The 23,380-nt window shown below is 44.5% G+C and overlaps 1 protein-coding gene across 4 annotated transcripts in view; it reads right to left on the bottom strand.

Annotated features, from left to right (window-relative positions):
• The window catches only part of RBM47 (RNA binding motif protein 47), a 75,914-nt gene extending 52,743 nt beyond the window's left edge, over nucleotides 1–23,171 (bottom strand). Inside the window, exons 1-2 of one of the 4 annotated variants that reach the window (XM_063157391.1) lie at nucleotides 23,062–23,171; nucleotides 22,770–22,910 (exon numbers count right to left, since the gene is read on the bottom strand). Coding sequence is in view for 1 of the 4 variants with exons in the window: in XM_063157387.1 (XP_063013457.1) it covers nucleotides 21,722–21,750 (29 nt within the window). In the remaining 3 variants the exon portion in view is untranslated. Of the gene's footprint in view, nucleotides 1–21,721; nucleotides 22,114–22,769; nucleotides 23,001–23,051 lie in introns of those variants that run through there. The other 3 variants (XM_063157390.1, XM_063157388.1, XM_063157387.1) reach the window with 3 other exon arrangements.
• Nucleotides 23,172–23,380: the final 209 nt, after the last annotated feature.

Here is a 23,380-nt window from a genome sequence, read left to right as displayed (position 1 = left end):
ATGCCCATGTGAAAACATGCCTTAGCTCCCTGCAGCCACAGGGAGTCACATCTTATGACTACATGCATCTCTGCACACATTTGACACAATTCTCATGATTTTGCGTATATATGTGTGCACAAAACCTGCAGTATCCCTTTTTGAAAAAGTATTTGTAAACAAAAATATTTATTATATTTTCAAGATTTTAGAATGCTTATTTAAATAATTTTTACCATTACTAAGCCATAGGAGTATCAGAGTGGTTTTTCCTTCATAACACATATTGCATATACTTTGCCACATTGTCACTCAGAGGATAAACCCACAAAACACAGCGGGCCAGAAGCAGCTTCTCAGAGCTTCCCCTCCTCACAGCTTCAGACTTTAAGGCAATGGAATTGCACTGATGCTTTTCACTAAGTGCTTATCTTTCCTGCTCTGTAAGAGAAGGGGATAAATAACATTTTTCTTCTGGTAGTCTGAAGATAAGCAAGTTAATTTAAACTACTGAGTATAATGTTTCTTGCTATATATTCTCAAGTACAATGGCAATCTAAGTTTTGCTGCATTGCTGTGACCCATGTTTTACTTATTTGGAGGACAAAGGAAGAACTTGGGGTCATTTGTTAATCCACAAACTTTTAAAAATTATTTTAGTTACATAAAAGAAAGCACAGATCTCAGTTCTGAGTCTTCCTATGCACAAAAAGAGGGACAAAGTGGAAGAGAAGGGACAGAGAAGGTGCTCTTGGCTAGGGCAATCTTGTCAGGCTAGTTTAACAGGGTTAAAAAACCATCCTAGTGTAAATAAATGGGAGCACTATAGCACGTGGCTTCACAAAGCATAGCCTGCAATTTACTGGACCCCAGACAAAATACACTATCATGCAATGCTGCCCTTGCCACTGAGCCCTACTGCAGTGTCTCCCCATGCATCTGGTGCCTATGGCCATGGTGTAGGAGACAGAATGATCTGCTTCCCAGAGGTACTGTGGCACCACTGCTCCCTGCAGTGCTCTCCCTCCAGCTCAGGCATAGATGGGAAGTCAGAGAGCCTTAAATTAATCTACACATCAGAAAACTGATATACAATTGGCTCACAATTCAAATAAAAATATAAGAACAGTGTTATTATTTCAGATTTTTGGGGCTCATGTAGCCCAGTAACCTGTCTGCAGCAGTGACAAAAAACTGACCCCTGAAGAATAGCAATAATGGGATGAACATAATTGGTCTTTTCTGCAAGTTGTCTCCCAGTCTCCAAGCATTTTCAGCTCAAGGGCCTCCTCCAGCCTGATCTAGATTACCCAGTGGTGGACCTCTCTTCCAAATACTTGTCCAGTCTTCTCTTGAGTGTCTAAAAAAAATTGCTGTATCTGTCATAACCTTCAGTAAAGAGTTTCACAAATACAGTATTTGCTGCATGAAGAAATATCTCCTTTTATTCTGAAAATGGCTCCTAGATCTTTGTCTAACAGTCACCACCTCTTGCATTGGGAGAGAATGTGAATAGCTCACCCCAAACCACAATTTCACACCACTCTGGATTTTATAGACCTGAATCAAAGAAAACCCCGTGGTGATCTCTGCCTGAGCCTGAGCCTACTCAGCCAGAGGCTGACTATCACATGTGTTTGGTTGCTTTTTTTCCAGGAGATTACGGAATTTACTAAAATGTTCTTATTGCCCAGGGTCTCAGCACATCCTTGTGGCAAAACTTCAGCCCTCACCCACTTGCTGGACATTGAGCACACTGAGCACAACAGCCACACAAAGCTTGGTGTGGGCCACTGGTCTCAAATATTTCATTGTCAGAGTGTGAGTGTTGAATTGCTCTCTTCATGGTACTTTGCAAAGTACCAAAGATTTTGCCTTACCTGGTGTATTAAGTTTTGGATATTATAGGTAAGATCCCCTCACTACTTAGGTGCACTCAGTAGCTTTTTATTGTATTACCTGACATCATGTTTCCCTTCCATCACATCATTCTGCCACATTTTAATTTGCCTTATGGTTTGCTTTCAGTTAGTTGTAAGTAAGCCAGAAACCAGAACTTTTAATGGTCATCAGCACTGTAAGCACTCATATATTTATTGCTTCCTGCAAATATTTGCATGTGATGCTACTGAGTAAGATTTTTAGTTGCCTTCTGAAAGTAAAAAATTCATGAGCTCAGTCAGCAAACTTCTTTAAAAGCTGGCTTCCTAAGGAATGATTTCTAATGCTCTATGTTTTTGCTATTTTAACTTCTCTCAGTAAGTGGGCTGGAATGGAAATCCTGCCTGATCAAGCAGATCTTGTTCAGGCAACATACCTTCAATTGATTTTACATCCATTCATCAGAATAGTTTGCTTTATAAATTGATTTTATGTCTAGCTAGAACACAAGCAAATATGTTCAAACCAGGTACCCCATGTTTACATATGCACCATATGGCTACCTGGTTTACCTCCTATACTGGGGCAGGAGGGCATTTTTAATTATTTACAGCAAGGGCAGCTCATCAAAACTACATCTGTAAAAATCAGCTAGGCCAGTCATATTCCTCACAGGTCTGTGAAGCATCCCAAAAGCATATCCTGCCCTGCTCACTGTGCAGACCTTGCAGACATCTTCCCCTCTGCTGAGGCAGGGGAGGGCAGGCAGGGCTCCCCAGCCCTGAGAGGAAGCAAATGGCATCCTGAAGAAGAGCAGCTGGAGCTGGGAACGAATATGTGCAGAATGGTGGGACAAATGTATCAAATAACTCGGGTTAATTGACAGTCAATTAAAGCTAGTGCCTAGGAAAGCTCTCATGATATTGCAAACTCAGGGCTGAAAGTGGTGGATACAGCAACTTTAAATAGAAGATGCTGATATTTTTTCTCACTTATTTACTTACTTATGTTTACTATGTTTAGCGATTTTCCAAAGCAAATTTAAGATGATCATATAGACCAGAAATAACTCCATGGCAGCACACTCAATGGGGGTGACTTGATCAGCATCACTTCTACTGGCACAGATGTTTCCAAAACACCACAGTGGCAGCAGACACAGCAGAGGAAGACAATACTGCTTTAAAAGTGCAGTGAAGTGATACCCCCGTGAGTCACCACTCATGGCCTTTCCCTCCATTCTCAATGATCACAATATTGCTCTGGTTTCCCCAGGGACCTGCTGGAGGATCACTCTTAAATACTTCACACAGCCCCCAGACCCCTCTGAGAGAGACTGCTGGAGAAACAGCTTGGACCTGAGAATCATTTATGGGTGGGCTCATGGGTGGGCTTTGCACAGCCAGGGCCCTGGTTCTGTGGCAGAGCTAGTCTCAAGTTAGTAATTGCACATTTAGCATATTATGCAAGCATTGATTCCTGCTTTTTCACAGGTATCAATTCTGCTTTGTGATAGCCACTCCTTTTCTCACTGATTTCACGCGCCACAGGAGCCCAGGTCCTGTTGGCATCAGCATTCTCCCCCCAGCCTTGCCTGCCCTGCAGCAGTGACCCTGTGCTTCCTGGGTTAGGGCTCGTGTACTGCTCATGCCATGTTTCTCCTGGATTCAAATTACTAGGATCAAAAGTTCAGCAGGTTCTATGCTCAGTCAGTCTGTTTATATGTTTATTTGTTCCAGAAACCTGCCAGGTCTTCACAGGTCTTAACCATCCCGTGAGAAGATCTCTGCCTTTCTTCAGAGCTGGCTTGACTTGTGCAAGCACAAACTGAGGGGCTGCTTTGTGGGGAGAGCAGAGATGAGGGGTTAGTGGAGGATCATGAAATGCTGTTTGGAGCCAGCAAATTGCCATTAAAGAATGCTGCCCACTTATGTAGAAAAACTGGGTGCCAGCCACTCACCAACCCTGTTATTCAAGTTCTGCAGCCTGCAGCAAAAGGCTCCTAGAATTAGCTCTCCCAATCTGGTGGTGAGACACTTCTGATGTCTGAAATGGGCTTGCCTTGGGGTTGTTAAATACCTGCTCCATGTGATTGGGCTAATTAGGAGTTTTTAGCCAAACAAACCCCTGTTTGTGAGGGTATAAGAGCTAAGAAGATTAGATGTTAGTTAAACTAGACATAACTGAGAAAACAAAGTTGCTGCTGTTAATTCTTAAAAATGCTGCCCCACTGTGTGTGGGTGAAGGAGTGGATAACAAAATCAATATGTGAAACAGAAGTCTCAGATGACAGATATATCCCATCAGAAAAAGTGCTTCCTTGAATTCAATATTGTGATGTAACAGGAGAATATATTTATTCTACACAGAGATGGCAAAACCAGCTTTAGAAAAAATTAGTCTTGATCTCCTGTATTCTTCTTGCAAAGGACATGTAGGTATTTTCCATTATTCTGTAGATTTACTACTATAGCTCATTGACTAAACAGGTGTAAACAAATCGCCCCAGAAGCTGGCTAAGCACAACTCAATTCCACACTTTGATCAGAAAGATTGTCCTCTACCACACTGAGAAACTGGATGAGTCTCATTGTTGTACTGGCCAGCTGGGAAGTCAGAGCCTCTCAAAGACTTTCTACCCTGTCCTTCCAGGGGGGTCTCAGTTAAAAGAATCAGCTTCTTTTACATTTTCATAGGAATCAAAAGTCAACTGTTTTCTTCTTCCAGTAGGGAACTGCTTGCAATTGCATCCCCGGTAAGAATAGTTTAGGGAAAATTGAACTTTGATCCACAGCATATTTGTGCTGAATTTGTTTCCTCCCTACAAAAAAAAAAAAAAAAAACCAAAACAAACAAACAAACAAAACAAAACAAAACAAAACAAAAAACCTAAAGAAAAAAAAACTAAAAACCCCACAAAATCCAGGCCATTAGTGCCTCCAGACTCCTCCTTCTCCCCCTCTACAAATAGACTCAGATCTTATGCTTGCTTAGAAATTCTTGACTTTATTCCCAGTGAAACTGTTCAGTTCAGCAGCAGCCAGCAGCCCTCTCCATCAGCATCTGCTGCTACCTGTCATTTTGCCTTGTTTCACTCCTTCCTGGGCAGACATCCCAAGAATCCCAGGTTTTTATCTTGATGGCTTCGTTCTCTCCTACCAGCCTCATTCTAGAACACCTGCTAAAGCTGCTAGCACTAATTATACTTTTATTTGAATGCAAATACTTTGCTTGGGGACATAATAAGTATTCACCTGATTTTGGAGCCTCTGAAAGAAGGCTGTTGAGCTGATCAGTGCCAATGAGGAAGGGAGAGATGTAAGAACTACCTCCACAGAAGTAAGTGAAGTCAAACCATGTCAGTGGGCATTCCTAGGCGCTGGAATGGAAACCAATTGCACCTTTTAAAGTCCAGAACAGCCGACACACTTTGGACCCATGTCATTTGAGTACACCAGAGGGCAGATCATCACTCTCCCAGGCACAGACTGAGGCTCAGGGTGAGCTCTGCGTTGTACCTTACACACAGCGTGGGTGTTGCAGCCATTGGGTTTTGGCAGGTGACACAGCATCCTCCTCTGGAGGCAGCCAGCCCCTGTGCCAGCGAGCAATTCTGGGCACATCTGATTTACTAGCAGAGATGTAGCTAATGGGGAACAGAGATAGAAAACCAAACTCCTTATTTAACAAGTAAAATAAAGAAATCTTTTACATCTGGAAATACTGAGGCGGATGATCAAATAATTAGCACTGCAAGTTTGTACTGCCTGCAGCTAGAAGAACTGCTCTCTGTGGAAGCAGGAATGTGGTTGAGCCTGCAAAAACGTGATAAGGGATCTGTACCTACGATTTTTGGATGGTCTGCATACGTCACAGGTAAGTTTCCACAGAGTTGAAGGAGCATTAAGGACTGGACTCCCATGGAAAAACTCCCTGCTCTATCCAGCTGAGGATGGCTTGGCAAGCAAGTGCCAGTGCCACATTTTCACTCCTTCTGAGGAGGTGTAGCAAAACTAAAGATGTAGAAACAACCTTCCTTTTTCTTCTATCACAAGGTGACCCCAGAAACAGCAATTAGAAACAGTCTTTTTACTTGCTTTTCTCAACCAAATAAAAAATCAATTTCAGTTAAATTTTTTCTCCAGCACTTTAGAGGTTCCTTCCATTTCCACATAAAATGCTCACAATTGAAAATTGGAAATATTTTCCTTAGAATTTTAATTTTTATACAGTCTGTTTTGCAAACTCGACCTAAATAGTTTTATTTTTACGAAATATTCACTTTTGGTAAGTATGTAAGCTGTTTACACATTTTTATCCTAGCTGGAATCCCAATGAGCTTGCATATTGTAAAGAAAAAAGTATGGGTATGGATTTCCATGCTGATGTTTCATCACATGTGTGGGCTGAGGCTGGCGGTAGCTATGAAATACAAATGTAGTATATACAGATCTTGCTGATCTAGTAGAAGTATTAAATAACAAATCTCCTGGCTCCTTTACAGAAGATGATTCAAGCAATCCATAGGTTCCTAGGCTGCTGCACGAGATCACAGCCTGATCACACGTGTATGATGGCATAAACAGATGAATAATAGCAACTGCATTTTCAGTCCCACCCACATTTCATCTTATTTTTTTAAATCACATTACACCTACACACAATGCTTGGCAAGGATTGACAAACACAGACTACAAGAAAACCAATATGTTGTTTTCTATATGTGTGTATTTCAGGAGGAAGTAATACCTGGGTTTTTTTTCCCCTGTTTTTCCTTGTTTTTATTTTCAAGGAAACAAATCTGAGAAAACAAACAATGGAAGTCATTAGTTGTCATGGGATTTCAAATGCTGAGTCCTAACACAAGTGCAGGTAAGATGGGACTGGAGCAGGAGACAGCTGAGCTGTCCCGAAGTATTGCTGCCTGGCCTCCCCGTTGGGCTGCTGTCAGCTCCAGCACATGCCATGACCTTCCCTCTGCTGAGAGCTGGGAGAGCTCTGGCCTTGCCTTGAATGGCAGCAGGACCAAGCCCTGCCCAGCCAGTTTCACACTCTGCGTGCTGTGCTTGCGTGCCAGCGTTATGCAACGGGGCGAAAAATGAAAACCTGTCAGGCACAGAACTGGTGCACTCAAGGACATACTGTTATTTGTCTTGCAGCTTTGCCACTCTACACTCTGCTTTGCCACAGGGATTAGCCACGTGCCATTGATAGCTGCCATGATAAAGTCAACCAAAACACTTCATTTTTTAACTTTCAGAACATGATCTAAACTTTTGAGGGAAATGGCTTGCTTGGCATCAAGTTTTATTAGAAAAAAAAAACCAAAATTAAACTGGAAAAACATTTACTTTTCCCAGTCTTCTTTCCCCAATTTTCCCTTCCTTTGTCCCTCAGCTAACAAAGCAGCAGATTGAATTCACATCCCCATTCCTTTATTAATTATTTTTTCAACCAAGTGAGTAGGTATTGTAATTGCCAACCTTTGCTTTCTGGAAATTCTTTGGTGTATTACTGCATAGCAGAGTGGTGTGACAAGGATAAAGAGATTAGAAGTAATTTCATATAACTCCTTCTGTCAAAATCTGCAGAGGGTTTTTACTGGTAACTCTGAGTGTTGCTGAAATTCTTCATTAAAAACTTTCAATATATGGACAGGAAATCTCTAAGCTCTAAGACACAAAGTAACCAAAACAGAGGGAGAGAAGGAATATTAAGTCAAAGTCTGAATAGAGAGGGAATACAAAGGAAAAAAAAAAACAACAACTCACCCCACTCAAGTACTACAGTAATAATGCATGTTATCTCCAGGGGGTTTGACAGCAATTTAGCTTTGAAAGCCAGAAAGCCACATGCTGATTTTCACCAGTTTCAAGTAAGTGGGCATAACCTGTGCAGACACAGGCTCTCCCTACTAGCCTTAGACTGCCCAGGTGGCTGTGACCTGCTTGATGGTCACTACTGCAAGCTGCCTTGGCTCTCACAAAACCCAGGCTGTGCTTTCCCTGTTTGTTGTACCAGCACACTTCACATACAGCCTAGATGGGTGAAATCTGGCCAGTAGACAGAGAATGTTTCCTAGTGTGGTTGTCAGGGATGGCCCCTAGCACTGTCAGTGTGAGAAAGCAGAGGTGAGGCACACAGAGAAGAAGGAACTAAATATGATCTGGCCAACACAGCTGGGCCAGCCTACAGACCTGATAAAAAAGCTTTGGAGACAAAAAGAGGGAGGTTTGCATTCTCTGTGGTTGCTCTATTAAATGAACAGAGGAATGGACAGACATTAAATGATAATGTCAGTCCTGCATCTTTTCAAAAGTTGCTATTGTGTTATAAAGCAATCTCCAGGTATTGCAGGTCCTCCTCAGGGCCTGTGACCTTGCAGAAGAACAGAGAAAGTGCAGATAAGCATGAGCACAGGTGCATGAAAGGGAATGTACTGCTACCACCATGGAGTGGGAGAGGAGTATCATTGCTCTGTCCCCTATTTGAGGCGCATACTCTTCTATGTTTTTTGGGAGGTCCTTTTCTCTCTTTGTGAATCATTCTCCCATTAGTTTCCACAAACATGTTCACACCTCACGTTTGCTCAATGAAGACTGTAGCATAATCTGCTGTGTTGCAGCCCACCCAGGGACAGGAGTTTTCATCCTCGTCTTTGGCAATTTGCTATGAATGAGGGGGATTGCTCTGTGTGCTTCATTTCTGATCCTGGATTTCAAGTTGGTTGATCAAGGGATATTTTCCTCTGCTAACTGCAGCACCCAGTGCAACAAGTGTTTCCCAGTTGTCCACTTCTGCTTGAAAAAGAACCAAAACTTTCCCAATATGCATTGTTTAGGAAATGTAATGCATTCAGGTTTTGATCCTGCACCTTTCTTGAGGCACAGTTGCTTTTGGTATGAGAGGGAAAGCAGCCCCATTGTACAGCTGTGCCTCAGCCCTGGGCTGCCTGAAGGCGATGTGCAAAGGAGAAACACAGCCCTGTGTGGTGGCCAACCCTGGGTGCACAGTCCCATCACCTCAGCCTCTGACCAATCTCCTGCTCCTCTCCTGAAAACAGCTGAACTTCCTGCAGCTATCACTTGTAACTCTCATCCAGCAGGAAAAGGAGAGTAAAACGCCACAACAGCACAGGGTGAATTGCTACATTTGACTTCTGCCACTTTACAGGACACTTTAATAAACAGATCTCTAGAAGAGGTGCGCTGTGGTGGCCAGAACCATGCTGAACATATTCCCTAAGCAAGGGAATGTCTAACCCTAGTACACCCAGCATGGGTAATATCCCAGTCCTCAGCACACTGCTCACTGTATGTCTTCCTTCTTTACCCCCCTATCTTTTCTTACCATGCAGAGGACACCAGCCTCATTTATGTTTCCATCTGTTTTATCAGCTGCAATGCTGTCAGCAAACGAGGCTTGCCCTGCAAGGTTTTGGTCACCTGTCCTGCTTGGCCAGTCTCATCAGATGTCCAGCTGACCAGCAGGGATGCATGGTCCCAATGTGGGACCGCTGCATCCTCAAACCAGCCCCTAAGTCAGCACAATTCAGACTGTGAGTGACTCCCACCATGAGAAGCCATGGTTCACTCCTCCCTCTTTTACCACAACGTGCAGGGATGGGGATAAAACACAGAAAGGGGCCATGGCACAGAAATGACAACCCAGGATCTCCCCTTCCCAGCCCAATACCTAATCAACCACTGGTGATGAGGATGCCTCTACTTGTGAGTTCTCCTCCTGGCCCCATACATCCCTGACTAGGCAGTGGCAGGGTGCTGGCATCTCCCCACTCCAGCCACTTATTTCTGGTGTACCCCAACACAGCTCTACAGCCCAGGAGGGACAAAAGCATTGCAGGGCTTTCCTTGGGTACCCTCCAGCTGGACATGTGCCAGGTACCATTGCCCTCACTCCCATGTTTCACCATGTTTCACCCAGCCTGGGTTTGGGTGGATCTTGCAGACGTGTGCATGGGTGGGTGAGTGGTGCAATGTGCTGCCCCCCTGGAGCACCTCATGTTTGGAACCTGCAGATTTGATCTCACACTGCTCTGGACCCTCATGGCAGACAGGGGCCTCCTTTGCTTGACATGCAGTAGGGAGGGTGGCCTTGTTCCTGCAGAGAAGCTGGGCTCAGACACCAACAGTGGCTGCTGTCCCCAGCATTCTGCTAGAGACAACAGAGGTGACAGCACCTGACGCACTGCAGGAAAGGGGAATCCACAGCTAAGGCCAATAAAGAGGCTCTTGATTACAGCTTCCTGTCTTTGGTCTGCACATGGATCTTGTGTGTCACTGGACAAGTCATTTAAACCAAGCTTTGTACAGCTGGTGACCAGTGGCATGTTCCTGGTTTCCAGATGGGAACATTTTCTGGACTGCAATGTGCTTGCAGGAGCACTTAGAGCTGCAAGGGAACTGTTTGGGAAATGCATTTTGAAAATGTGGATCTGAAGCAAAACTAAGTTTTCTGGAAAGTGGAGTCATGAGGTGAGCAGTGTGACTGACTTATACTAGTAGCTGCAGTACAAATAAGACAAGAAAAGAGGACAATTTGTTTTGCCTTGAGGCAAACATTACATTTCTGAACTCTTTACCCTATTTTTATCATTAAATTTGGTGATATTTTCTAAATTAAATTCCACTCTAAAGCAAAAATAAAAAAGTGATTGCACAATTTTGAAAACATGGAAATAACACATCAACTTATTTGTGTACCTGTATTTGTGACTGTCCAAAACAACCTCTGAGCTTGACACAAGCCTATAGCTAGAGCTTGTTTACCCTTAGGAACACTCTTCAGTGAAAATGACCTTTATCAAAGCAAGTTCACCTGTGCCTGGCCCTAGCATCCCAAACTGTATAATCAAAACTGTGGCTAACTTCTTCATTTATATCTTGTGTCCCTATTTTTTAGTAAATAAATATCAAATGGTTGTTATGCAGATTATCTCATTACTGTTTGTAAGTATTTAAATTTATAGTAATGAGCACTACTAAAAAGCCAAAGAGTAATAAATCTCTCTTCAGAGATTTGGAATTCAAGAGCATGAAACATTTACATCCCAAACAGCAGGACAAAAAAAAAAAAAAAATTAAAGTTTATTGTCCACCCTCATTTTTATGGATGGTATATTGCAAGGCTCCTTCAAAAAGCCTCATCAGCACTGAATGTGTCAAAAAGCCACGATCATACTATAATAATATATATAACAGAAGGCAAACTAGGATTGTGCAGACTATAAATCTGGCACTTCATGTTTTTATGAGCAGGATATAGCTGTGCATGGTTTCCTAAGCTTCCCTGTTTTTGTTTGTTTTTTTTTTTATGAAAACAGAAACCCAACCCCAAATTCCATCATGAGGCATCCTACTGATGCATGTGTCACCAGAGGGGTGGCACATGATATTTACTGCTTGGACTTCTGTTTCACAAAGGAACAGTAAATGACAAAGGCAGGGCAGCAGCAGAGAAAGAGGGAAGAGGCATGAGTGGGGCACTCCTCACAGCTTCTTGAGGGAAAGTTAGAGTGGTAAAAATCCTTGAATTCACATCCCAAAGTGCTTTGGCTGCATCCAGTCACCTTGGATGACTTGCCCTTTCTTCTGCTCCTGCCCTTGTCCAATAGCAGTGCCTCAAACTCCCACATCTCCCTCCTGTCACTGTCTCTAGCCCAGGGAACCCCAGCCTGGCTGGCTCTGAGTGCAGCCCCCATGTCAGACCTTGCTCCCAAATGTGCAGCCTCCCTGCCCAGCCACCTCTTCTCAGTCATTTCTGGGTTGTCAAATCCCCTTTTCCATCAGCCTTCTGACTCTGCATCAGCTCTTCAAGGCAGACAGTGCTCATCTCTCTCCTGCTTCTTTGTCTCTCTTCTTCCTCTTCCCTTCCCACTAGGTTCAACCTGTTCTTCAGGAGCCCCACAGCCCAGCACCTGTTTCTTTGCTTTCTTTATCTTTAGATGCCCTATAGCTGCTCTTGAACACAGGGCAGAGTGCCCAGCAGGCTCGTGCTAGAACTCTGACTCAAGTTTTCTCAGAGCACAGGCAGCGTCAACAGGGGTTCAGGGACGTGGACGTTAAAAGTTGAAGTTTCCAGTAAACACATGGAAACTCAGTTTTCAAAGGTTCACATCCCACTTTGACCCTCCACAAGAGCTACTTCCCTGCTTGAGGTCAAGTACTTGGTAAACCTTAGGAAGAAGTTGCAAAAGTTTGAAAAAAAGCAAATTCTCTAGCTTTGATTTTCAGAAATTGTCAAACACTTTTAGGCTAAGTGACCCTTAGGTCTCTATACAGGTAAATGCAGAACAATTCACAGGCCTCAGGTATCTTGCCACGCAATGCAAACCTTTGCAAAATCATGAACAAATAAAAATGGTCTCCTAATAGAAAATGCAGGACATTCTTATTAACCAGAGATGCTCTATCTTCTTCCTTTTACATCTGCTTGTACAATGGAAACTTTTGGATGGTAAATGTCATACACTTGGAGCAGTTACAGCCCCAGATCTCTGTAGGTTATATTGTGTGGACACTTTATTCCACAAAGTTCTAGAGTGGGCTACAACAGTTATATCTGCTTACCAACACTAAAGCTTCAGGCCCTTTAGCATTACACTTCAATCTGCTTTTCCAAAACCAGTGATCTGAAGCAGAAACTTGGGATTGTCCCACCAACATCCTGGGGACTCCCTGCTCTCCTCGGTCCCTGGAGTTCCACAGCAGGTGCTGCTCACTGCTCTGTCAGCAGGACCTTGCTCTCACTTCACAGGGACACAGCTGGATCATGAAATGCTGGCGGTGCCCCCTTCCCGTCCCTTGACAGCCTGTGCCATTGCAGTGCTCCATGGAGTCCCCCTCACCCCAGGGCTGTGGGACTGAAGGAGCTGAGGCCAGGAGCCCAGGGGCTGCCAGATGTTTGGGTTAGTGTCCAGCTGGGACTGGCACCTTCCCTCATCCTTCCCCAGGACTCGCACAGCACAACGACCCAACCCTATCAAAATGAAGGCATAAACCAAACACAGAAAAATCCCTGAGATTTGCTGAAGTTCCCCACTGACTGGCCATAGCAGACCTCACAACCTGGTGGGACTTTCAGCTATACCAGCAGAGACCAGCAAGCACAAAACAGATATCCACAAAAACCACTGGACTCTACTGCTGTTAACTCATGTGTGTTATTTTCTATGGCAAGGCAGGGACATGAACCCAGGTTTCCTAAGTTTTACACTGGTGCTTTTCCTGCAAAACCAGTCGTTTGTATACTTTTTGCTTCTTGCCTGGCTTGTTCTACACCCTGTTGCACATAGGTGTACAATAGTACCCGTGAACTCAGAAGAAACCTTTATTTAATAGTGACTGACATTTGCAGGAGCTTTAAGAATGCAATGATTTTGGCATCAGTTCCTTTCCAGGTAAGGATTAATGAGCCAATGTGTCAAATACCACCTGATGTTCTTTGTTTGAAAAAGGCCACGTTTCAAAATGGCAGCAGCTTTCAGATTTTTTTTCAGAAAGATTGTGCTTTGGTTTGGAAATAGGGAAGCACAGCAAGGATTGCAACACAAAACAGATAAGATTAGATGAAGAGGAAATGTGATACAAGTGGTTTGGATCTACAGAAGGACGAACAAAATTATGTTCATCTCACACTGTTCATGTTACAGTGCTTGATTTAGAAGACACAAAAGCAGTGCCCCTCATCAGAGATCAGGCAGAAGCTAACCCCTCTCTGTGTCTTGGTATTGTGGCTGAAACCACATTTAAACAATGTAGAAAAGCAGTGAAAAGGAAGGTCTGGTTCATCCACCTTGCCTGTCATTGAAAGCTCCTGATGTTGGCCAGAAGGGGGTTCACCCCTTTTGCTTTTCCACGGTTCCAACACCTGTACACCCAGCTGTTTGCAAGGATGCAGAGTGGGTGGTCTGTGGGGCACCAGGGCACACACACGCCAGTTCAGAGCGCGTATCCTGTGCCAGGATCCCTGGCCACAGTGCCAGACTCACTGACTGACACAGACAGAGCATGCAGAGAGCATGGAGACCCAGAAACTGGCACCAGGGCCAGAAGGCAAAGGTGAACCTCTGAAAATGGGAAAGCAGCGAGCCAGCTTTGAACACAGAATTCCAAAAGAAACTTGCATAGCAGCAGCAACTAACAAGCTTAGCTAATCCTCTTTGCACCAGCCTCAGCTCTGCAAAGGGTTTGTCTGACCCATTTGTGGGTATTCCTGGGGCACGGGGGACAGGTAACCTTGTATCCACAATAACAACACAATTACAGCTCCCAAACTGCAGCAGGATCCTTTGCGATTGCTTTGGAGTACAACAAAAAAGAGAACATGGAGTTAGTTGCCCATGTATGAAAAACATGAAGGTGCACCTGAAGATACTACGAACTTACACCCCAGCTTACAAATCCCCTGTTCAGCCCATGTCTTGTGTACTGGCAGCATGCACTGGGAGTTGAGGTCTTTAACTGATTTTCACTATTACCAGTATGAAGCTTTATTGAGAACTTAACCTTTTAGGCTTACAGATGGAAGGCATTTTCCATAAAATTAAGTTTCTCATACTGCCCATGGGAAAGTAGACCTCACTGCCAGCAATTTTGCTTAAACTTCCTTTGGATAACTTGTAGTTTTTACACAACTTATTTATTTAGGAAAAAACACCCTGCTGTATCTGTTGGAAAATACAGAGGCAGAGATGCTTCATGTTTCACCTCTTTTATATATGTAGTATATTCTTTAACAGCTCGTCTCTTGTGGCACTCAAGAGTGTATTTCTGGTGTACAGAGGGAGAGAAAAAAATATGACACAGTGGGCAAAATGATCCCATAAGATCATCTCCCTGAAACAGAGATAAAAATGGTAACTGATAGTGCTTTAGGAGTTGGAAATCCAGCCCTGAGACTGATTTGTGTTGATACCTCTAGCGCACATGCTGTTTATATATATGTACAAACATGCAAATATAAACACTATATTTTCCTTTTTAAAACAAACCAACAACCCAAAACCTCAGTGATCTACAGATGGAAATGCCAGGATTTGATTCAGATTTCAGTGTCCTTGGTAAAGGCCAATGAGATGGACACCACAACCTGCTCTCAGCAGCCCCAGAGCCCAGGGACTAGCAGGATCACTGTTAACACCTCTCAAATCCCTGAGGTTTTTTAAAGGTGCCTCTCTTCCCACTGGCATAGCACCATAAACCCATCTTTGGGACATGACAGGAATCAAAAAGCCACTGTTGCAACTCCAGATAATGCTCTAGACAGGGGAGGGGGAAGAAGCCCTGAAACTCTTCTGTCAGCAAAATGCTTGCCCTGGGCTCTTCTCATTCTGATGCAAAAACCAACAGACAAGACCACCAGTGCCTTTGGTTTAGCAATACTTGCTGTATTTACTCAGGGCTTCTGGCAGTTCATTCCACATTCCTCACAGCTGTAGGATTTATACAGTGCCCTGTATATCAACCAGACAGTGTACCTGATAAACTTCCCCCGAGGCAGGTGGCCATGGGAATGGCCAGGAATTTGTGCAGGAATTTGCACAGGAATTTTCTTACTTATAAGGTTAGCAAACAGTAAAAACTAAAATTGTTCACCAGTCAGTCTTGCTGCTTACCAAAAGTGTAAGCTTGCTGATGACTCCCTGCAGAAAACCAGAGCCTTCCAAGAGAATTAAAGAGCCACCATGGGAAGACACCTTCTCACCACCTCCAGCAAGGACCTGCAAACACTTGTGGTGAATCACAGGTCATAGAACAGACCTTAAAATATCAGGGAGGGCTCCCAGTTGGCAAGGCAGAGAGGGGCAGAGCAGCACAGACACAGCTGTGTTCAGGAGCTGTCTCAGACCCTCTTCCCACTGATCACACACCATGGAAGGCAGGGCACTGTGCTGACATCCCAGATACCTCTTGCCACCCCTGTGGTGCTCAGGAAGGTTTATTCTGCACACATACAGTCTGACCTGTGACTCACATTGGTAAGCTGAGACTTGGGACTTCAATATGTGGAAGAAGCATGTAAAAGCCTTTTTGTTTATTGTTGCTCAATACAATTATCCTCTATGAAAATCACATTTCTTCCTTCCCTGCAGGACAACTGTGGCCTGTTTGAGCCCTGCCCAGGTTGAAGCTTGCTCTGGGCCCTGGGGTTGTGCAAGGCTGCTGGGCACATCTGCAGCCACCCTTGGCCTGGGTGCTCAGGGTGAGCAGACAGCCTTGTCAGTAGCATTTACTCATCCCATTTGCTTTGTAAACACTGACAAAGACACCACAAATGGTAGCAACAGCAAGCACGTTCAGATCTCCTTGACCCAGCCGGAGGCACCTCCATGTTCATTGAAAGTCTGCACTCAGTAAGTCAGATAAGTTGTGTCTTTTCTTGCCTGCTTCATGAGGCTAAGAAGCTAAAGGCAGAACCCACCTTCAAGAGCCACAGACTATTGTGCAGTGCCAAAAGTTTGAATGCACTCACCAATTAAGTCTAGGTCTGCTTGCAGCCTTAACTGTGACTATGCTCCTGTGAGCTTCTGGTGCTGTATTAGTGCTACCTTTAATGAAAATGCTAATGACAGTGAAATGCTTCCTGTGAGCACTAACACTCACATTAGGATGTGGATAGTAGTGTATGAACTCTGGTGAAATTTCAGCATACAGTCAACAGAAATTTTACTGCCAGAAACATGGCCTCAAGTCATGGTAATAATGTTAATATTTAATTGAGGTGAGTTGAACGTGCTCTTTTGTTGCAAAAACATCTAGAGGACATGTCCCTGCGTGCATGATTGTGTTTGACTCTACCTTCCCTCCTTGCCTTTCATGCTTTTTTCCCAGCTCCAGCTCTTCCTCCCTCCCCAGCCACAAGAGCTCCCACAGTTGCACCCTGCATACTGCTCACACCTCATACCCTCTGTTTGTCACCCCAGCACAACTTCCAGTGTTAAAGACCTGTTAGCCACAGTCTCTTCATAATTCCACCCTTCAGGGTCCTGAAATCTTGAGCACAGCTTTCAAACCCTAATAAAGCCCCTCTGTCTCAGCTTTTCTGATCCCATTTGGGGATCAGACTCAGTGAACTGACCTTTTCCTCCCCTGTCTCCTTCCTCCTCCACCTCTTCTTCCTCCTCCTCTTTTCAAGGATTGCTCATTTGTCATTTTCTCCCTTCCCTTCTCTTCTGAGCCCTGCAAATGCCTCCCCTTCACCCAAGTCCATCACCTTCCTCCTTGGGTTTTGATTCCTCATTTTTCTCTTCTTATTCCTGCTGATTTATGCTGATGACCCATATCACCCTCTTTGTCATGCTATGTCCATTTTAACAATTCTGTTCCTCTTCTGCCCTGATCCTTTTCTTTTCCTCATTAAAAAGGACTGTTTATTTGGCATGCACTGTCCAGAGGCTTTCTACTGCTGGGTTATTCCTGCACTAAACTACAAGTGGTCCCATTCAGCACCACCCATTAGCCTCCCCCATTATGTCCACTATTCAACCTTTTTGCAATTTCCATTCCATCAACCCTCATGACCTCTCCTTTGCTTTTAGCCCTTACCTCTATACCAAGTTAAATTGCAAAATCTCCCTACATTTCAATTCTCTTCGATTTTCTTCCGTATAATATCCAGCCCAACCAACACCCCTCAGCTGTTTCTCTTCTGCTAGAAAGGTTGAAACACTGTCTCCTGAAAGCCCAGCCATCACTTCCAGCTGTATGTGGATAAAGCAGAGCCTCTAATACTGCCCCCCTCTCAAGGAATACCCAAAGTCTCTTTTCTCTCCTTTCCACAGTGACCATTACTGCTCTGTTTGCAGGCAGAGCACAGTTTTTATTTGGGCAGCCTTTCTTTCAAGGTACAGCTAAGACCTGTTGATGCTTTCTGCATGCATGTCAAGGACATCGGCTATTCTCTCTGCCCTCAAAACTTAAATGCTTCCCTGGAGTCTCACCCTCACATTAGCTCATTAATGGTGACAATCCTTTTTGCTCTTTCATAATTTGATCCACTGTTGATCTACAAACTTGATCACTGTTTTGTCTTCCAAATATTATTTCAAGAGTCATTTTCATACCTTTGAATGTGCCACTCATTTTCTGTGCTCCTGTTGATCCTCTTTCCGTCTTCTAACAAATAAAATAGAAGGTCCTTACACACAATACTTGCCTAGGCAGGCAGAGCTGAATAGTATAACCAGGTGTCTTTTGTAGCTTATGAACACCCACTTTATGCTTCTCATCATATGCCCTTCTGTTTTCCTTCATAATTCCTCACTGGGACTGCCTCCCTGGTCACAGCTGCGGAGGAACTTTGCTCACCTCTCCTAAATTCTTTCTAAAATCTCTCCCTTGCTGCTGAGATAGCCCAACAGCAGCCAGCCTGCTGGCATGCTGCTCTGCTCTGTACCCAGCTGACCCCTCCCCACTTCCTTGTGCTCCACCTGCATCCATCCATCCCCTGCCTCTCAGCAGCAGCTGCGTTGTGCACAAACCCCGCTGGCAGTGGCAGCCCTTCCGCTCCGCCTGTGCGAGCGGCTCCGCGCAGCAGAAACACCCAGGTCAGGAATCCCAGCTCTGTGACACAGCAATCATAAATGACATCTTCAATGTTACTGGGAACTCAGCTTGCTGAAACTCAGCCCACACCCTGACTTGCAGTGGAGCTGAGTTTCTCTGGTAAAAGACAAAAAGGCAGAAGCAGTACCTCAGTTTATTTCTACGGCACAGCTCCAGCCCATCCATTGGGTACTCAAAAGGCTAAAACATGAAAGCAAACTCTGAGCTACATCACTTGGGGTGCTGCTTTTCCAGAGTAAACCTTCCAATGGCTCTCCCATTGGCAAATAAGTTAGAAAGCCTCTCAGTTGTTAGAGGCTGGTTAAGCTGTTCTCCCTTTGGAAATACATGGAAGTTATTGCTGTCGCATTCTTATTGGTTGAGGATTCTCATGCCTTTATAATTTCTTTCCATCTCATGGCAAATAAGCCCATCTGTGCAGACTCAGTCTCAGCTTTATGACCTACCTAAGCAAAAGATAATATCCAAACTCTAAGCATATTTTGTAAAACACACTTTAAAAATATCAGAAACCTCTTTCTTCTTTTCAAATAAAATCTTACTTGGGATCAGGGCAAATGAAAGCCTGGAAAGGACAAAAATGCCCTCAAGTATCAGGTAGTCAGCTCTGCAGTTACTAAAAAGTTGCTTTTCTCTGTTGAGTTTACTGTGTCACCAAAGCCCTACCAGCCATAGCTATACAATGCCTGCATTGTCTCAGCAAGGCTACTGAGATGTTCCTGATCTTGGCAAGAGCTGGGTCTATCCAGAAGCATTTTATTGAAAAAAAATTACTACAGCAGAAAGAAATATTATTTTAGGCCTCATACTGGAAAGATAAAGGTCAGAGTCCTTCCCTCTTACTAAGGGAGCAGACAAAAATATCCGGTTCACGGAATCCATTTTACAAACTTGAAAATTGCACCTAAAAATCCCCTTATGAAACAAATTTCAAAGTGACTACAATATAAGGAAGGATTTGTTGGTTTAAGTCATCAGTAATTTGGAGATTTCAACTTCATGACAAAAGAGGCAACTACATGTACCATATACAAGCATGGAGATAGTCTCTGTATACTCTTTATGTTAGATCTGCTTCCTTGCTACAAAGCAAACCTGATCTTTATGTTCACCTTTGTGTTTATAGTTGATTTTTTTTTTTTAACAGGAGCAGGATCTGCCCATGTTTCTTCACAAAGAGCACATACTTGCCCCTACTAAATTTCTCAGTAAATTCTAGCAATATTCAGATTCAGGAAACTGCACACAAGTGATCAGGGCCATTTGAATGAAAAAGCCAAGACCACCTTTTTCTTTCACCCATAAATGTGGTGCCACCTCTGCTGGAGTTTGTCACCCTAGCAGAGCAGTGGGCCCCATGGTAACCCAACAGGTACTCTCACATCACTCCAGGTAACCCCTGGTTCTCTCTAGCTGTCAGATGCTCCCACAGCTTTCACAGAGGAGGGTGTAGCATTTCATAGAGTGGTAGCAAAATGAGGGGCTCTGCCATGTGGAGGAGACCAAGACTCCAAAATGTGGGAAGCTGCAAAAGCAGACCCCAGTGCCAGGGATAGCTTTGCTGAAGCCAGCCAGGTGAGGGCCACGCAGGATCAAGGGTTCAGACCAAACTGACATAGAAACAGTATTCCCTGAAGGCTCTACCATCTCCACTGCCTATATTAAATCTTTTTATTACAATGTTTGCAACTTTAAAAAAAATCTGTTGCATTGAAGACAGCATGTTCTTTTGTTTTCTAAAACTTCAGAGGAAGATTTTGTATCCTCAGCTGCAGCAGGGACACTCAGAAATTATTAGCTACCCTATTTAAATGCCAGTCAACACCAAATATTTCCCTAACAACACTGAGGGCCCGGAGCCTGTGTCTCAGAAGAGGTCGGACCCCAAAAGCGCAAGAGGGTGCTGGGGCTACGAGGTGAGGTGGGAAAAGCCGCCCTCAGCTCTCGGGATGCACAGCTCTGAAACGAGCCCGGAGAACAACCTCTCTCAGGACGGGAATATGCAGGGGAGCGGCGGGAGGGAGAAGGACTGCGCAGGAGGAGTGTTGAATGCGCAGGAGGAGTGTTTGTCTCTTGGTTTATCTCGCAGACAGCGGTCTGTAGGCTTCGAGCCTGCCGGACACCGGCAGCGGCCCATTCCTGGCGTTATCTCCACCCACTCCCGGAGAGCGCAGCTGCCTCCCGGTTTCCAGCTGCACACCGGGATGCCAGGCTCCGCGAACACCGCGGGCGGCCTCTGCCCCGGCCTCCCCGCAGCGCCCAGCGCTCCCCGCGCACCACGGCAGCCCGGCGGGACCGGGACAGAGTAATTGCAGGCTTGTCCAAATTATCGTTTGCACAGTCTGGGAGACACATCAGGGCACCGATACTCAGCTTGCGTTAGCCTCGGGCGGCTCGTTTCAGCCCCGTCTAATGCTGCTCCCGCCTTCTGCCAGGTCAGCTCAGTTGAGCCGATAAAATTTAGTAGGGATCTTGCGACCTTGTAAGGTCCCAGCCCATCTTTATCCATTACAATAGGTTGGCTTTTGCTCAAAGTTTTATTTCAAGCTCCTGAGAAGAAATGAGCTGCGCAGCCTTTCCTCTAAAAAAAATTTAAAATCTGCTGTTTCTTTTAACATGAACCCTAGTATTTCTCATCTACTCACGCATATCACAGCGTGAAGAAGATGCCTGATCTCCTGATGGATACATGTATTCTAAATGGTCTTCAGAAACTTTTCACAGATAAGGTCCCATTCTTATGCTAATGTCTATAACAGATTGGCAGACAGCAGACTCAGAGCCCTCTTGTCACCTCCCTGTCACTTGTGCCACGGCTCTGTGGTCTGTACAAATTACAGCATTTTAAGTGTTCAAAAAGAAAAAACAGCCATGAAACGAAACACTACTTCCGAAATTGACTCCAAAGACATTAGGCAAGTCACGCTGTGCTTTATCTTTGACTTGGAGAAACACATATTTTAAATTAAAACTCTCAGATCTGCAAATCACTTCTCAATCTGTCCTTTTTTAGTACCTGTCTGTGCCTCTCCCCTGTCATCTTTCTTCAGAATCACCAGAAGTCTGTCAATTGGAAAGAGTCACCAAAACTCCATCGAAAACGTCTGCAGTTCTCTCCATTTGCCTTTCCCCCGTAAAAATACTTTAAAATGTATTTTCTGAGTGAGCTTCTGGTCGCTTACATTGTCAACCCAATCAGAGAGCAGTGAGTACAATCCAATGCACAGCCAAGGACGGAGGAAGCGCGGAGCAAACCGAGCAGCGGCGGTACCTACCTGGAGCCCACCTCAGCGCCCAGCACCATTCGCAGCGGCGGCCGCGGCGTTTTGGGGTAGCGACCTTAATGCATTGTCCTTCCTACCGCGCTGCTGAGTGAGAGTTGAGCAACTCCTTGCACGGCTTCTTGGAGCAACAGCTCTCCCAGCCTTAACCCCCCTCTCTTGGCTCTTTGCTTGGTTGTTTGTTATTTTTTTTTTTTTAACCAGAGTTTTTGAGCACTAAAACTCGCAATTAGTACCAGCTAAGCCAAAACCCCTGCTCGCCCCTGCCCTAAGCCGCACATTCCAGGGCGCTGAGCTGAGCTCTCTGCCGGCACCGCGCAGCTCCGGCACCCCAGACCCGGCTTTCTGCCTGCAAACTCGGTAAGGCTGCGGGAGCTCAGCAACACGCACTGAAACTCGGACAGGGGAAAAATTGGTCTCTAATCTCCAGCCTGGGTGGTTTTTATTATCCTCCTCCCCCCCTCCTCTCTTTCTCTCCACATTCACAGTAGCAAGGTTGTCTCCGGACTACTCCCTGCCTTAAACTCACCAAACCAGATTTTTACTCCCAACACCTTCCCGTAAATCTGAACTGAAATTTTACCCTGCTTGCTGAGTTCTGGCTGGCTAAGGGCCAGCCAGCATTCCTGTTGTTTTAAGAGGGCAGATTTAAAAAAAAACCAAACCAAACAAACAAAAACCCCAAAAAACACCAACAGCAAACCCCTCCCCCAACAAACAAAAAAAACCCCAACCCAAACCCCAGAACAACAACAAAAAACAAACAAAAAACAAACAAACTCGCCCCCCCTCCCAAAAAAATCAAACCGTCCAAAACCAGAGAAGAAAACCTTGAGAGATGCAAGGGCTTGAAGCAAACTTTTAGAGCAGCTTTACTAAAAATACTGTGGAATGGAGGGATTCGCGTTTATCTCTAAAGCGCTAAAACAGTGAGTTGGGTTTTTCTTTGACAGTGTCAGTCGTGAAAAAAATACCCTTCTCAGCCATCTGCCTCCTTCAGGTGGATGGATATTTGAAAATAAAATAAACCTGTGGTACTCACCTGAAGGACGGCAGCAGGCATCAGCGCAGCAGGGAGAGGAGCCTGCACCTTTGCCTGATCGAGTTACCCCGGGGCAGCCGTACCGCTGGTTTGAGAAGTGCCACATTTTACACTTTTCTGACCTAAAGTTACATGTGGTTTCTAGAAAAGGAACAAAAGAGAAACCAGTTTACATAGACAGAAAAACAGCAACCAAGCCTTCTTTTAAACTCCGTGTGATCCCTCTGACCGTTGTCTGGAACGCTTAAAGAAACAATGAAGCAAGACTGTAAACTTTCTTACCCCCTTTTACCTTACTTGTCTGCGCCTGGCTAAGGGCTTTGATGTATTGAAACAGAGCACAAGACCTGTTTATAGTAAACGAAACCAACCAACAGAGAGATCTAATTCAAACTTGTGACTAAACAAACTGGAACAGGAAGCACACACCAGCAGATTTTTTTTTTAACGTAGTAATTCCTGCTAGCATTGTCATGAAATAGAAAAAAAATGTTTTTTCTTCTCCCTTCAATTATTTTTGTTCAAATGCAGGAGTTTTTGGTGGTTTTTTTGTTTTTTTTTTTGTTTTTTTTTTTTTTTTATTTTGTTGTTGGCTTTTTTTTTTTTTTTTT

The sequence above is a fragment of the Melospiza melodia genome, chromosome 5 (assembly GCF_035770615.1).
Source record: "Melospiza melodia melodia isolate bMelMel2 chromosome 5, bMelMel2.pri, whole genome shotgun sequence".
Taxonomy (NCBI): domain Eukaryota; kingdom Metazoa; phylum Chordata; class Aves; order Passeriformes; family Passerellidae; genus Melospiza; species Melospiza melodia.
The sequence above is the reverse complement of the archived record's forward strand: the minus strand, read 5'-3'. Positions and strand labels throughout refer to the sequence as shown.